Raw genomic sequence first — 16,579 nt, 5'->3', positions numbered from 1 at the left:
AGTGGAAAGCCCACAGGGCAGGCTAAGGAGCGACTAGAATCACACAAGTGAAGGGAAGCCAAAGCAGGGGACGGAGCCCATCTTCACATCAGTGACTCCGGAGAAGAGGATGGACCCCCTTGGAAAGTGATCACTCTTTTCTAAACGCAGCACACCACTTCTAACACCTCACCAGTGATCGGGGCCTCCTGTGTGGAAATAGGTGCTGGGCCCACACCCCCCCCAAAGTGGCTTTGCAAGGACAGAACATCAGGAGTCCCTGGCAGGGCCCTCACTGGCCAGGCACCCTGGGAAGGCTCCTAGTGACAGCCACAAAGCTCCAAAAGGGGCCTTGCCTGATTCCAGGAAAACTTTTTTCAATTAAAAACATATTTTACTTAAAAATGTAAATGAAAATAGTTATCCCATGATAAAAATAAAAGAACTAATAAAGAACATCATAAGATAAAATTTTTAAGAACTCATGTAATTTTCATATTGAGGGATCCCTGGGGAAAAAGTCCGTTTCCCTCACCCCCACCCCACCCCAATCCCTACTTGGATTTCTTTCCTGGAGATCCTGTCCTTTTCAAAAATGTGATTTTAGATTCAGAAAATAAACCCATATGTCAGTTTTTAGTGAGTCAGTCCAGGATCAAAGATATTCCATCTGACGATCAGAACACACTGTGCTCCCCTTCTCAGCTCTGAGGACACAGGGTAGGACCAAGAAAGCCCCCACCCCATGCTTCCTGCTGCTGATGCAAATCTCCATGACAGCCCTTGGGTTCCGGTCTTCCAAAAACCCAATCAAGTCCTGCGACCCCCACTCTCTCCTTTTCTTTCTCCCTGTCTTGCCCATCTCCCCCTCCTTCTGCCCCCTCCCTGGATCTCACCTCATCTCCACTCCCTCTAACCCCTCAGAGCTCAGAGCCAGTCCTCTCTGCTTCCAACAACACTGCTCTAAGGATTTCAGGCCACCTGCCACTTTCTACAGGTCCTTGTCTTACCTGCAATCTCTCATTCAGATGCCCCAAGATGTCATGATGCACAACCTCATCTGTTACCTGTTTTGGGAACCAAACACCTGCTTTCCCCTCTTGCAGACAGAAGGTGACACCTTTCTCTATACATTCCTGATGGCCTCGGGCCAGTATGACGCACGGCTGGTACCAAACAAGCACATAAAACACTAAGAAGTCAGAATCCAATTCACATTATCTTGTACACAATGTGAAAAGTACAAATATATAAAAATGCAAAACCTGACAATAACAACCACAAAGATTTCACCATCTACAGCAGACCCGGACAGTGGGGCCCCCGTGGGACTCAGCCGATAAAGCATAGGCCTTCAGTTCAGATCACGATCCCAGGGTCCCAGGACTGAACCCTACATCAGGCTCCCTGCTCAGTGGGCAGCTGCTTCTCCCTCTGACCCTCCCCACAGCTCATGCTCTCTCCCGTCTCTCTCTCAGATAAATAAAATCTCTAAAAATAAATAATCCAAAGCAGAGCTCGGCAAGCACTTAAGGTTCCTTTCTTGGTAAGAACTTAATGAACATCAGCCAAACTAACTGCACCAATGTCTAAGTGACCACTTTCTTTTTCAAAAAGAGAGTCCTTCTGGCCACTCCCACAGAAGCATCAGGTCCCTACCCACTGTGAACACACCGGCTTCAGGCCCCTGCCTACCTCCAGAAGGCCAGGAGGAAAGTGCCCGAGGCAATGGAGAAGTTCCACACACCAAGAGAAAGAAGCAGGAGAAATCCCAACTTGGAAATGCCACCAAGAAGAACAAACAAAGGAGCAGGCGCTGGAAGAAGGTGAGACAGGAGGCTAGTGGGCAGAGGGCAAAGGGGAACCAGGGGCCAGCCCAGAGACGAGCCCCAGCGTTACGTGGACCAGACCCAAAAAGCAGGTGCATCCGCAGGGCAGAAAGAGGACGAGGAAGAGTGGGAAGGCGGCTGGAGGACTGCAGCAGTAAAGAGACCCTGGGAGACTTCACAGTGGCGTCTGCAGCCCCTGCGAACCTCCCCCGCCCCAGACCTGCAGAGTTCCATCAGAAGGGACTCTGCCTTTGGTCTTGAAGTCCAAGGCTTCTGCTGAGGTTGACACCAGGACCCCTGCTTTCTGGTTCCTGGCTCTGCCTTCCTGCATCTTTGCTGGTTATTCTGGCTGAGCTTTCTGGTGTCAGTGGGAGTCGGGTAGCTCTCAGTGTACCATCATTTCATTGGACACTGAGGTGACCCAACACCAAGCTTCTGTGTGTCAATAAGGAGGTATTACCTATGCACATGGAATGGAATTCATACGTAAGCTGTGGGGACACAAAGTAGAGAACAACACTTGCCACGTGTCTATCACTGGCTTATGTTAAAACATTATCTATAATCCATATAGGACTAGAAAGAATTCAGAAATGATCACGACCAAACAGCTGACAGTGAATGATCTGAGTGGTAGATCCATGTGTTATTTTACTGAACTTGATTCTTTTTTGTTCCCTGTCTTTGAGAAGCCATCAAAATAAAGAAATGAAAATTTCATTTAAAAATAGTCCTCCTACAGTTTTTGTTGGCTCAAGATACTGTGATAGAAGAGGTTTTGATAATGAACCACTAAGAACACTCAACACCCACATTAGCTTGCTACCACGCACGGCTGCCCACTGCTCTGAGGGTAGCTCTGGCTGCAGCCGTAAGGTGGGACACTAAGTCCCTGACACTCACATACCAGACACCCCCAGAGGGGAAATGTAATCGTATCGCCGGGCACGAACCTACATGCTGCTGAGTCAGCAGTTTGTGGCCATGCCCGCCATGAGGATTTGATAAAATGTGGCGGCAGAACGGAGAAGTGGCCAACTGGTCGACCTTGTAAAGCAACAAGGTCACTTCTGGGGTTAACAGATCCACAAAGCTACTCCTCTGCAGAATGCACTGATGGGAATGTGTGAGCAGAGAAGGGACCTACCAAGGAACAATCACAAGAAGCCTGGCGTGACAAACAGCAGTAGTAAGAGTATTTTCTTCTATCCTCATATAAAATGAATCATTTAAAAAGCAAACAATGAAAAGACTTGGCAAACACCTCATTTCTCAGACACAGCAACTCTTGAGTGGTGACCACACAAAATGTGTAATGTCTCAATGATACGAAATGTTACGAAAATATCATTTCCAAAATTTAATTACACATTTGTTATGTTTCACCTAATCAAACGATGAGGACTGCTGTTCTTCCTTAATCATTAAAATAGACAGAAGAGAATTTATGCTGAAAAAAAAATAGTGTCTCTAGGAATCAATCACCATATCTAAAGGTTACACAGGCAAGAATAAAACCTGCTTTGTTTTAATAACATGCACCTTTTATGGCTTTTTCCCCCTTTACCTCTTCCCTAATTCAATGTACCATATTGAATGCATAGGATATCCCAAGGGAAAAATAATTCTGCTTGAATTATAAAAGTGTCACATTCACAGTTCATAGAGAATAATACTGCTCAGCTTCTCATCAAAATTATACTGCCTAGCACAGGATTCTAAATAAGGCCAGTGTAATGTACAAACTTATTATCTGACTCAGGATGTCACGGGAAAAGCAGTGGCTTGAGGGATGGAAAACCCTCCCTCCCAGGACCCACCCAGCTCCTGCGTAAGTTACTCAAACAGCTCTGGATGTCACTGTCTCAGTCCCCAGCTCACCGATCCCCCAGTGTTAACTACTTGAAGGCTTTTGAAATTTAGCTTCACATAAAGTCCATGATTCCATCAATACACATATAAAAATAATTCATTCCACCATAAACTTCTGCACAACAGTTAGAAGGAAATTTCTAATTATTCACTATAATGCAGCTGCTGATTTTCTAAGCACACCTAAGACATAGTCCTTTTTCACACTTGCTTATGCGACAGCTCTAGCCAACGTGTTTCTCAGTAAATTTCTTCCTGGGCATATTTAAGGTCTGGTCTCTTCTTGGGCCTCAGCTTGGGCTACTTGGCATGCCAGCCGGAACACCAATCCTGCATGAAGGCATTAAATACTTTTCCACCAGCCAGTGGACAGGGCCAGAGAAGAGCTGTGGGGCCATCTCACAAAGTCACAAATTTGCACTGGCTTCAGCTACACGTACAAACGGCTCCCGCGCCCTCCTCCTTCCCCCTGGCCCTTCGAGCTCCCTCCCCATGATCTCTGCATCACGAAGCTGCTATTTCTCTTTTCAACTTCCTTGAGTCTATTCCTACCAGAAATGGTTACTCCTTTACATCCAGGAGGTTGATGAGCGTTTGTTCTGAAGGTCATTATGGACCTAAAGAGACAGATGGACCCCCCTGTCCTCTCGGTTTATAAACAGTAAAAAAAATACAAGCCCCTGATTCCTGGTGGCCATTCGCTCCACGAACAGACAACTGAGCCAAGAGAGGAGATCTTCTACCCCCTGATCACAGTCTAACACCTTGGATGCCCCAGTTCCAAGAGTCAATTATTCTACTTCCCTCTGGGCCTAACCTGAGTGGGGTGTCAGCAATCGGATTACTGCAGCTTTCCAGTAAGACCTGAAATCAAGGAGTCCAGAGTTCTGCCGCTGTTCTCACTCCACATCGGGCTGATTATTCTAGGTCCTCTGACTCTCCACACAAACTTCAGAACCAATGTGTCAATACCCACAAAGGTACTTGCTGAGATCCTGACTCGGAGGACAACGCGTGTACAGGTCAGGTGGGGAAGAACGGCCGTCCTAACAATGCTGAGTTCTTTCATCCATACACTGGAGTATCTCCCCATTTATCTCTTGTTTGAGATTTATGAAATTTGCAATCAAAAGAAGCCTCATTCCACAGAAACTCAAAATATAAAAATCAATCCACAAGACCGACAGCAAATGCACTTAGAAACACCACTGCACCAGTGAGTTTCCCGCGAGCACTTACAGATGCCCCATCCTCAGTTCCCCTGTGAAGGTCTTGTTTTAGATGGGTCAGGCGGTTTTTTAAACCGTTTTAAATGTCATCCTTCTTAGAAATAAATCTCTAGGAAGGGGCTTCACGGGGCAGCTGCAGCTGGAAGATCCCAGAGAAGAGCCAGTGAACATGGGGCACAAGTTTCTCTCAACAACTGTTGTTTCTATCAACAGCTCAGCTTCTAAAATGCAGATTTTTTACATGATTATGCTTTCTGTGCATTCCTCGGGAGAGCTTTTCCTTTATTACTTCTAATGGACACCACGGTGGCACTGGGAGGATCAGAGAGAGGGCGTGCATCCAAAGGCTTTGACAAGGAAAAAAACCACACAAATACAAGGGATGAGGATTATTTCACGCTCCACAATCCAGCTGGACAAAAGCAGCAGATAAATTCCCTCCAAACCATATGGGAGCCTGGGCATAGTACCCCTCGCACTGTGTTACATAACCAAGCATCCAGCAGCGACAGGCTCTGCATCTGCACAAACACCAACAGCCCATCGGCCTGCAGCACCACTGAGCAGACACTGGTGACGGGTGGAAATGGGAAGCTGCTCAGCAAGAAAGGAAATGAGAGCCTGGTCCTAAAAGACCGCAGTACACTCAGAAATGGCATGTGGACGTCCATGAAGCTATCCAGAAGGTGCCCGGGAAGTAAATAAAGACGGGTCAGCACCCAACAGCTGCACGGAGCCAGGTTTCCTCTGACAGTGAGAAGAGTAGCTCACACAGCAACTCCCGGAAAGAAGTTTCCAGCAGAGTCTTGGAAGAAGCCCCTGCTCAAAGTCCATACTTCTACAACCCTCCCCTGCTCCGAGAGACGTCTCCAGCACGCATGCTTAAGCCAAAGACTTCGTAGGTGATTATGACACCTTCCTTGGTCTTCCTCCCCTCCTACATTAGATCAACCACCATGGCCGGCAAATTATTCCGCAGGTCCCCATCTCCTCGAAACTTGTGACCAGTACCGCAGCCCAATGGATGTTGTCCAAGGACGATGCTGCCGTCCCAAGCCCAGGAGGCACTGGCAGGATGCCCAGGGACACTGCCGGTTCTCCATGCTCCCATGTGCAGATGGCAGGGATGCTGCGAACCATCCTGTACTGCACAAGACAGCCCCAGGACCAAGAATTTTTGGCCCCAAAGGTGAACAGGGCTGCGGTGGAGAGCTCTGCTCTGGCCCCAGGACCACGGTCCCTCCCCTGGATTCCATTAACAGCCTCTCACCCCACGGCTTCCTCTAATCCATCCTGCAGGCGGCAGCCAGACCTGATCGGACCGAACCCTCCCCAGGGGACCTGCTGAGTGGCTTCCAGGGATCCTCACCAGGCCCACAACACTTCTGCCCCGTATGCCCAGAGCTGCCCCTCTCCTCTCTCCTCACAGTCCTGGCCTTCTCGCTGTCACCCTATCCAGCCACAACCACTGATCATCTTGGGATTCTGTGACAGCAACAAATACCTTCTTGTCAGCTGCCTCTACCTGGGGCCTCCCCACTTCACACTTTAACCAGCTCCTCCTTGGAACCTTCCCTGAACCCCCAAATTATTTCCAATCCCCACCTCCTGATATACCTTGTCATCCTCTCCCTTACTTGTCCTTAAGAGGACTTGTTATAATCTAAAGTGAGAAGCTTATGTCTACGATTTGCTTAAAATCATGTATTGCCGTCTGCAACTCTATGCTTACGGGTATGGCTCCTTGGTTAATTTCTGGCTCATTCTTAAATGCAATCACCATGAGAACAAAAGCCCTGTCTCTGCTATTTGTGCCCAGTGTCCAGCACAGAGAATGAACATATTTTTAAGTGCATTTTAAAAATGTACGACCAGGGTGCCTGGGTGGCTCAGTTGCTTAAGCGGCTGCCTTCAGCTCAGGGTCCTGGGATCAAGTCCTGCATCAGGACTTCTCCCTCTCCTTCACCCTCTCCCTCTCCGCTTGCTAGTACACGGTCTCTCTCTCTGACAAAAAATTAGAATTTCTTTAAAATGTTTTTAAATGTAAAATAATGCAACACACACATATACACATATGACCAAGGGATTAAGTGTGAGCCCTCAAGCAGTCAGAGGCCTGCTCACACCCACAGGGACACTGAAGAAACTGGCACTGTGAGGGAGGAAGGCGGCCTGCATGACATCATGCCCAGGAGTGGAAGGTCGGGGAACCAGAGGCAGAAAGCACAGACGTGTGGAAGGGATGGTGAGGGAGTAACCTCTAGAAGGCCAAGCTCAGGGGCAGAGAGAAGGAATTCACTGGAGCCACAAATTTAAAGGAGCGCTTTTTCCCCAGTGAGCATCATGTCCAAGGCCAAGACAGAGGGGATGGCGAGGAAATCCCTGGAATTCTGCAATCAATCCCAAATTAAAGGCTTGTCCTCTGATACAGGTAGGGACAGGGGAATGACCACCATGAAGGAAACCTGCCACAGAATTTTTTAAAAAGATAAATGCCAACAACTACTTATCAACAGAACGATTCATCGCAGGGTTAAAATGCTAAAATCAAACTCCTGGTATCCAACAATGGAAAAATTAATACAAAGAAAAATCACTTGATTAACTAACTGAATGCACATCAATTCAGGTGCCTGTTCTGAATGGGCACTGAGCCATGACAATCGTAATTATGACTGCTCGTGAATACGCCTGTGATATAATGGCAAAGAAGCAGGAAACCAAATGGCATGTGTGTTGGAACCATCAAAATCTGCATTCCCATGCACCACAACTGGTGGAAAACCAATACAGATGGTTTGATGGCTCAAGGACAGTGGCAGAAAGAAACTACTTTCATTTCTGCTACTGTTACAATGAGCCCTGTTCTACCAAGGGGGGTGAAGAGGGGCTCAAGGAGGCAAGTGTATCCATACAGATGTCTTGACCGTGGGTGGTGTCCCAAGCATCCCGGGGGAGCACCTGAGAAGTGTGTGCACTGGGGCCAGAAGAGATTCCAGAAATCCAAAGCTAGGCAAATGTTCCCCAACTATCAGTCTGGCAGAAGCCAAAAGCGTGGTGTCTGATGTGTTCAAATCCCTCGGCCAGACAGTGGAACTCTCTGCAGAGTCTGGAAGCCACAGACCAGAAAGCAGTAAGAGGAAACTGGAAGCATTTTGAGCTGATGGTTTACTAAGAGACAGTCATAAAACACTTCCTTCACCTTTCCAGGGTTTTGTTTTTACTGCTGCTTCTTTTTTGACTTGAGTCATGACTTGACCTCCAAGCATCTCTTCACCTGCTTATAGGGAGAACTTGCACCATCAGAATAATCCAGAACATCAAACAGATGAAGGCTGGAAGCCCAGGTGAAGCCAGCCCTGAAGGGAAACCTGCCCAGGCTCGGATTCCCATGCTTCCCCTCCTGCTGGTACTCACACAGCGACCAGAATGTTCTGTATGCTAGGTCAGCCCTGGCCACTTCCAATTCTAAGTGTCACCCAGGGACCAACACGAGCAGAATTAACAGGAAAACTCTTGGGTCCCCTTCTCCAGAACTACTGAGTAAGAATCTCCATTTTGACAAGACCTCACACTGAGGTCTGGGCCCCAGGCACCGGGCGCTGCCCCTCCAGCTCTTCCTGAACCGCTGGTGTGGATGCCGCTGGCATCCCTGTAGAGTCTACGCTGACTTCCGCTGTAGGATGAACTATGTCCCAGAAAAAGATCTGTTCAAACCCTAACCCCTAGTACCTGTGAGAGTGACCTCATTTAGAAAGAGTCTCTGCAGACAGATTCAAGTTAACACAAGGTCATACGAGAACAGGGTAGGCCTCAAATTCAATAGGACCACTGTCCCTAGAAGAAGAAAGACACAAAAACTCGGACACACAGGGGAACCCAGTGTGAAGAGAGAGACAGAGACAGGAGTGAGGTGTCCACAGGCCAAGGACTCTTGGCCTCCACACGAAGCCAGGAGAAAGGCATGCAATAGACCCCAGAGCACGGTTACGTCTGTATGCTTATATGCCCCCCAAACTCCTATGTCAAACCTGCACACCCCAGTGCGACGGCGACAGGAGCTGGGACCTGTGGGGAGTGGCTAGGGTCAGATGCTGTCATGACAGTGGGGCCCATGAGAGGGTAAGTGCCCTAATAAGGATGAAAAGAACCTGCTTCCTGCCTCTGCTCTCCACCATGTGAGGGAAAAGCAGTCTATGATATTCTGTGGTAATGGCTCAAACAGATGAAGACAAGCACCCAGAAGGAACAGGAGAGAATACATTTGTCTTAGGAGGCCCCGTCGGAAATCCTCTGGTCCAGCTGTCCCAAGAGATGGACTCTTCCCCCAAGCTTGGCCCTCCCTCTCCTCTCTGTGTCAGTAGGAGAACTCTCGGGGAGGCCTGGCTTCTCCGGAGCTGCAGACCCTCAGCGGCTGGATGTTCTAATCCAACAGGACTTCCCCTAGAGCAGACAGCATAACCGGGAAGCTCACCATCCAAACCACCCTCCCCCCCCGCCCGGTCCTTGTGGGTGACGAGAGACAGACAAGCAACATCCTGCCTCACCTCTCTGCTGCTCTTGGGTTATCACCACAGTCCACAGCCATTCCCAACCTCAGAACAAGAACGAAGAAAAACATTGCATTGTTTGCTGTTCGTATACCTCCTGGCTCCAGATGCTACCAAACTCTTTAAGGTAACTCTTCTGGTCCCTCCCTCTCGCTGCCTGGTTCCCTCAGGGCCCAGAATAATCTGGGTGGAAGGAGCTGGACGGCAGAGCTCTCACCTTCACACCTGGCGCGGCCACTGAGCCAGTGCCAACAGAAGAGGTGGCATCTGTGGACAGAAGGCTCTGCAACCCCATGACCCTGCACCCAAGAGGGGGGTCCCACGAGGCGGGCAGTGAAGTGCAAGCACGGGGAGAACCCGGGCTCCAGGGGAAAGCAAGGCCAGGTGGTGGCACAGGATACAACAGTGCAGAGAGGGGCACATGAAGCCATAATTCGGGGGCACGTCAGAGCACTGGGAACTCTGGCTGCCTGCCAGGAAACCAGACTGAAGCAGCCAGGGCTGTGCCACCAGAGCGCCAGCCAGGAAGGCCTCCTAAAGCTCTGTTTATCAAGACAAAAACCAGAAACAATCCAAGATCCCAAACACAGAAAAGTGGTCCAAGCAGTGAGGACATAACCAGGAGGTCACATGCAACCTTAAGAAACATGTTCTTGAAAAATACTACAGGATACAGGGAAATACATATGGAAATACACACACACACCCACACACACATGTACATATATGTCCAGATGCATGCATGTACATATCCTATACAGCACATATCCCCACAGACATCTGATGACATGAAGGAGAAAAAGCATACCATTATAAAGACAAACACGCTAACAGGGTAACTAATTCATGGGAGATGAATGGTAAATGAGTCTTCTTTTTTTTATCAATGTTTGGCATTTTCCACTTTTCTAACAAGATCACAATTACATTTAAAAATGACGGCAAGGGCACAAGAAACGCCGCTTTGTTTAGGAGAAGCGGTAATTCACATCCTCACGAAATCTCGCAATCTCGCACACAGCACTAGAAGCAGAAACCGGGAAGGCTCAGAAGGCAGGGGCGGAGTGGGGAGCAGCCAGTTCTGTAACTGAACCCTGGAAGGTCCGGAGGTCCCTGTGAGCCTCACGTCCTCATCTGCAAGAAGAACCGATGATTTTGGATCCTTATTTGCCATCATCCCTAATACACCGAGACAGCTTTTCCTGGGGTCACAAAATTCTGAATTCTCAAATTTGTGACAGGCAGTGTGGACCCCTAGTGCTAGCTTAGAAATGGTAGAAAGCAACAAAATCTTCTGATAAAGAACAAGCTGTATGGCAAGTGAGTGCTGTTCATTTCAAGTCAGGATACAGTTTTTAAGGGAATGAAACAGTGCTTCTCAGAGGACAAAACTCACCCAAAATGGCATTTACCACAATCACGGTACAACTTATTCCCAACACAGAGCCTTCCAGAGAAGCCCAGATAGACCCGCACCACGAATGGTAAGAAGCAAGCCCACACCGGGGCAGCCCCGGGAAGGAAGACAAGGCCTCCCACATCTGTGCGCCGACCTCAGCTTGGGGGCCTCGAGTTCAATCACTCTTCACCCCTGGCCAATCCATTCTCCACGAGGGAAAGTCACCAAGCCACAGTGGCCCGAGTCTTTATAAGTCAATGGGAGGCACAGAAAATGAACCATATTCTCATACTAAACTGAAGGAGAAACAGTAGAAAAAACCTGAAGAATGATAAAGAGCAAGGCTTTTAAATGTCGGGTGAGATACACTAGACGTTCCGGAAAAAAATTTAGTGCCTGTCGACTCGCAATTTGTTTTTTGTTTTTGTTTCTGTGAAATATGTTAGTTCCGAACAGACTGAAGGACATTAGAATAGAAAATGCTGGAGGGTATCATACGGAATAAAGGTAAGAACCTTCCCATGAAACATCTTTCAGCTTTATACACACACACACACACACACACACACACCAAGAAACTATTCCTTAATGTGGATCTTGGTCAAAGCCTCCCTCTACACAAAGTTCTAGAATTCTCCCTAGACACACCAGTAGACCATGCCTAGGAGGCAGGGTGGTCTTTTCTAGGATCATTCCATACAGTTAATATTCCAATATTTTGGAATTGAGTAAATCTGCAATGTGTGTATTAACTCTGATCGTAAAACCCCAACCACCCCAAATCTAGCCCAGCAATCCACAACTGGTTAAGAAAGAGAAAAACCCACAGCCAACACAGTGGGACCATGACCAAGATCTGTCTGGTCCTCCTAGAAGCCTCCGTGACCAGCCCCATCAGACTCCCTTTACTCCCTGCAAATGTACCCAACTGCGAGGTATTTGGTCAAAGTTATTTTTGTTTGCTTGTTCATTCGTTTGTTTGTTTTTTTGGGGGGGGGTGGGGGCAGAGAGGGAAAGGAAGGAGAATTTAAAGCAGGCTCCAGCGTGGAGCCTGACACAGGGCTTGATCTCAGGACCCTGAGATCATGACCTGTGTGGAAATCAAGAGTTGAACTCTCAACCAACTAAGCCACCCAGGCACCCCTGGTCAAAGTATTTTTAATTGCTTTATGCATGAACATACCACATGCCCACTTGATGGAAAGGTCCACCAGAAATGATATTTATGCCTTGACAGCCCCAAAGCATCAGACACAGAGCTGCTGTCCACCAGTGTGGACGACAGGTATGAGCCGTTTCTAAATACAGTCAGATGGCTGGTACTTAACACTGTTCTCCAGGGGAGTTGAAGAGACAAGAATGTGGCTCTAGAATTTAAGCTAGGCTTAAATCATCACTCCATTCCCATGCTGGTCATATGGCCTTGGGCAAGCTAGTTCCCATCTCTGGTTGTCTGCGTGTGAAAGCAAGGAGACTACCTGAGAGTTTTATCGTAAGGAGCAAATAAACTGATACACATAAAGCACTTAAGACGGAAAGTGATCAATGCGTATCAGCTGTTGCTATTCTAGCACGCGGAGCTCATGATTCTATCAACCCCTGGAATTAATTCAGGGAGGCTTCCCAACATCCAGATGTTTTGTGTTCTCTAAAGAAGACACTCTACTTACTTCAGTCTCTAAGGAATTAAAGGCTAGGAGGGTTGGTTGGGCTGGCTATGAATGTTTCTGAAATGCAGAAACTGCGATCTGATCCATCTCTCCAGGCAGCTGGAAAACATCACAGCTTTCGGAGAAGAAGGAGACCACCAGCAGATGTGAGTTTTAGGAAAACATTGAAATACAGTCAGGAAATAAGAAAGGACAGGTACTAGCACTGAGGGTAGAGAGAGTAGAGTTAAGAAACTCTCTGCACAATTTTATCAAGAAGAACTGGGGCCGTGAGCAAACACATACGTGTGTATCTCAGCCAAGGAGAACAAACGGAAGAGAAGTCAGTGGAAGGAATGGCCACATCTGGCTTTGGAGAGGCCACATCTGAGTGCCATTGCATCAAACGTGGGAGAGAGATGGACCACGATCACACAGTGGAGAGCAGAGGAGAGAACCAGGGGGCGTTGGCCACGGTACAAGGACCCCCTCATGGGATGGGAAGGAGAGAGAGAAGTGTGACAGCAGAGAAGGATCCCGCAAGCACCTGCTGAGTGTTGAGAAAGTCTGGGCATGACTGCAGACAAACTGAAAGGGCAATGTAATATGCAGACAGAAGATTCTAGACTGAGAGGATGGGTAAGGGACTAATCAAAACCCCAGAGGCAGGAGTGGGTAGGGGAGACTCCGCACCGTGGAAGGCTACTTTCAGTGTTCTGATGGGGACTGAGAAAGGAAAGGTGATGTCAGACAGATGGTAAAGGATCTTCTCGGCAAAGCAAACAGACTAGCATCATTTGCTAAAGGTGGTGGCAGGGGGGCGGGGATAAGCTCAGGCTTGAGAAGTTGCCAGAAATAGCTGGTAAGGTAAATTCACTAAGGAATCTAAAGATAAAAAAAGAAAGATAAATTTAAAGATAAAAAAATATCTTTTTGAGTAAAACGGTACAGTTGCTGTGGAAAATATGGTAATTCATCAAAAAAATTAAACATGGTATTACCATATGACCCAGCATTTCCACATCTGATATATACCCTACATATCAGTAACAAGTAAAAGCAGACACTTGAACAATTATCTGCAAACTTAGGTTCACAGCATGACTCACAATGGCCAAAAGGTATAAACAGTCCCGAGGTTGGGGGCATTCACTAAGGGACAGTAAAGCAGCACAAAGGTCAGAAACAGGTGGATTCCCCAGAGAAGGATCCAGAAGTGCTCCAGGCAGAGAAGGGAGAGAGAGAACAGTGCACACAGCCCTGCAGTTTCCTCGCCCACGTCACAAAAACATACCCCCTTTGTGTGTGTGCTCCCATACACTCAGCGATCCAGGAACAATGTCTGGTACTGAGTCAAACGGAAGGCAGCACCGATGACAATGACATTGATGCCATGTTCGTCCTGCAGTTAATTATTCCCCCCAACTCCTCTGGCCTCTTTCTCCCTGAAAGCATAACATGCCTGGGCTGACCCTCAGCGGCCAGGGCGATGGAAGGAGCGGCTGCAGCTCTGGGAAGGTGACTGCAGGATGCCGGCTCTGGGGACAGAGCAGACACACCCCCACTCCCCATCCCGTCAGCTCACCCCACATCGTGCCAGGAAGACACGACAGCGTGCGGACTTCCTAGTCACAGATGAGGGCACACAGATCCTCTCAAATATCAAAACGGCCACAAAAATCAAAAAGGGCCACCCTTTGGGGAACAACACGTAACCCTATGAAATGCCACGGTCTTTTTGGTATCTTCTCTCTAGAAGATGATTCATAACCGTTATTTCCATTTCCGCAGAGCAAAGCCTGGAGGATGAGAACAACGCAAAAACCAGGGACCTGGGATGGGCGTCTTTAAATCGCCCCCGTACAGAGAGCACCTACTGTGTAAAAACAAGGGACAAAAGTAGCCTCGAGGGAGGCAACGTTTGAACCAACACTGCCGCCAGCAGGTCTCGCAGACATAAAGTCTTCATCACGCATGAACATCCCTGATTTCACTCCCTTCTTACGAGAAAACACCCACTGAAGGAAGGTCTTGCAAGACTCCACTCACTGAATAATCCGACACACGGGGAGGTGGGCAGACAAGAGTCAAGCCCAGCCAAATTTAATAACGTAAGAGTATATTTCGAAATCTAAAATTATGTCTGGGCTCAAACTTCCTGTAATTTTTATCTATTCTTACGCCCGCCGCGCCTGTTTTTCTGAAATGACACAGGATGTAGTAGTAAGTGTCCTGAACACGTTGCTAATTTTAACCCTAAGACAATAAGGAAGCTTGAGGCATAGCAAGTTGCCAAAATGGTTCGCCTAAAACTTCAACGTACGCACCACGTCCCTTTCCCTGTAGATCACCAGCTTTTGTACAAGAGTTCACATCAAGATCAAGCACATCCACGGAAGAATCCAGCAGCTCTGCGGACAGCGGCACCACCTTGAGATGGAAGGCCCCGTGCACTCCACCCAGGGCTGGTTGTGACAGTGGCCCTGGTCACAGCAACTGTGGGACACACCTGACACACACACGTCTTTGCTCCAAATGGAATGGTGATCACTTTCCAAAACATTTTCAAGACAACAGCCGTGACGACGTTTCCTGAATTACGCATTAAAAGAGCATTAAGGGAAGAGAGTAACAGCGGCAGCAGCTCCAGTGAACAGTCACACGAATGCCGCCAAGTGAATCACTCAGAAGATTCCTGTCCTCGGAGGGCACCAGCCTGGGCGGCGGCCCGCACCCCACACCTCTGTCCACTGTCAGGCAGCCCCATGGAAACAGCCAGAACAGGGGAAGCCGGAGAGCGGGCCGGCCGCCCCGTGCACCCGCCTCCCAGCACCTCCACATCACAGACCAACGACCTCTCGTGAGGTCCTTCCACGGGGCGACAGGGTGAGAACAAGTCACGTGAGGTGGTAAAAATGGGGACAGTGGGGATCCTGGATCCCTCGCTCTTCTGGGCAAGCGTGCAGGACCAAGGCAGAGCCGCGATCCAGCACCATAGCCTGAGGTCCGACTGATGCCCGAGGCGCCCACAGCCTCAGCATCCCCACCTCTTCCCAGCCCCCAAGACACCCCGACAAGTGACACGAGAACATTTTTCTTATCAACATCCTCACGTTTATATCAATTCAGAACACGTACTTGCTGCGGAGCAAAGAGAGGGCGGGGGGCCTGAAGACACCGCCAGAGGGGGGAAAACAGCATCTCAGGACACGGGGGGGGGGGGGGGGGGGCAGGATGCACTCGCCGCCAAAGCCACCCCTGGGCAGCCCCGCAAGCTCAGGCTCTGCGGGAGGAAGAGCCCCTGCTTCTCGCATGCCCAGGGGGAGCCCGGCAGCTCCCAGCGGGCGTGAGGATGGCCACTCCCGCCGCACCCCAGGGCCTACCTTCACCCTGACGGTCTGGTCCGACACGCTGCTCATCATGTCGCTGATGGATCTGAACAGCTGCAGCAGGGACTCCATGAAGTCAGCCTCCCCTTTGTCTTCATACAGTCTGCAAAGGAGCACAGGACGCTCGATGGGGCCTGGTGGACAGGGCCTCATGCCTGTTTGCCGCCGCATCACAGCCGTGCAAGCTGCTGCTGGGGCGGCAACTGAGAACACGAGAGAAAATCCGCCACATCCATGGAACACAGGAGGCAGCTCAGAAACGGGGTTCATCTGGGCCACACGGCTAGGGGGCTGGGGCCTCAGGCGGAAGAAGCTGATTTTTAACCGTACCGTTTATGTGCTTTTCTCACTGTAACATAATACATTTTCTAAATCTGCAAATCGGAAACATATAGAAAGGGAGGGAAGGAGAGAAAGAGGAAGGAAGACCGGAGGAAGGAAAAGCAGAGAAATTCAGCTTTAATTTTAGCCCACAGAGATTACACCGTCAATATTTTGGTGTATTTTCTGCCAGTGTTTTTTTAAACACACAATGTCACGTAATTAACATAAATTTAATTTCCTGAATTTAATACCATCTTGTAACCATTTGAAAATGATATTATAATAGTAAATTCAAAATTACTTTATTTCAGAGTAATGACACTATACAATTCATTCATCACAGAATTGCTGGTAAAGGG

General features: G+C 48.7%; 1 protein-coding gene across 2 annotated transcripts in view; it reads right to left on the bottom strand.

The window, feature by feature from the left end:
• Positions 1 to 16,579, bottom strand: part of DOCK1 (dedicator of cytokinesis 1) — a 491,675-nt gene that overhangs the window by 347,036 nt on the left and 128,060 nt on the right. For both annotated transcript variants that reach the window (XM_044240731.1, XM_044240732.1), the window contains exon 23: positions 15,891 to 15,999. In XM_044240731.1, coding sequence (XP_044096666.1) covers positions 15,891 to 15,999 — 109 coding nt within the window. The remainder of the gene's footprint in view (positions 1 to 15,890; positions 16,000 to 16,579) is intronic.

Source organism: Neovison vison, chromosome 2, assembly GCF_020171115.1.
Source record: "Neovison vison isolate M4711 chromosome 2, ASM_NN_V1, whole genome shotgun sequence".
NCBI classification, from domain to species: Eukaryota; Metazoa; Chordata; class Mammalia; order Carnivora; family Mustelidae; genus Neogale; species Neogale vison.
Note: the sequence above shows the minus strand (reverse complement) of the source record. Positions and strands in the feature narration are given on the sequence as shown.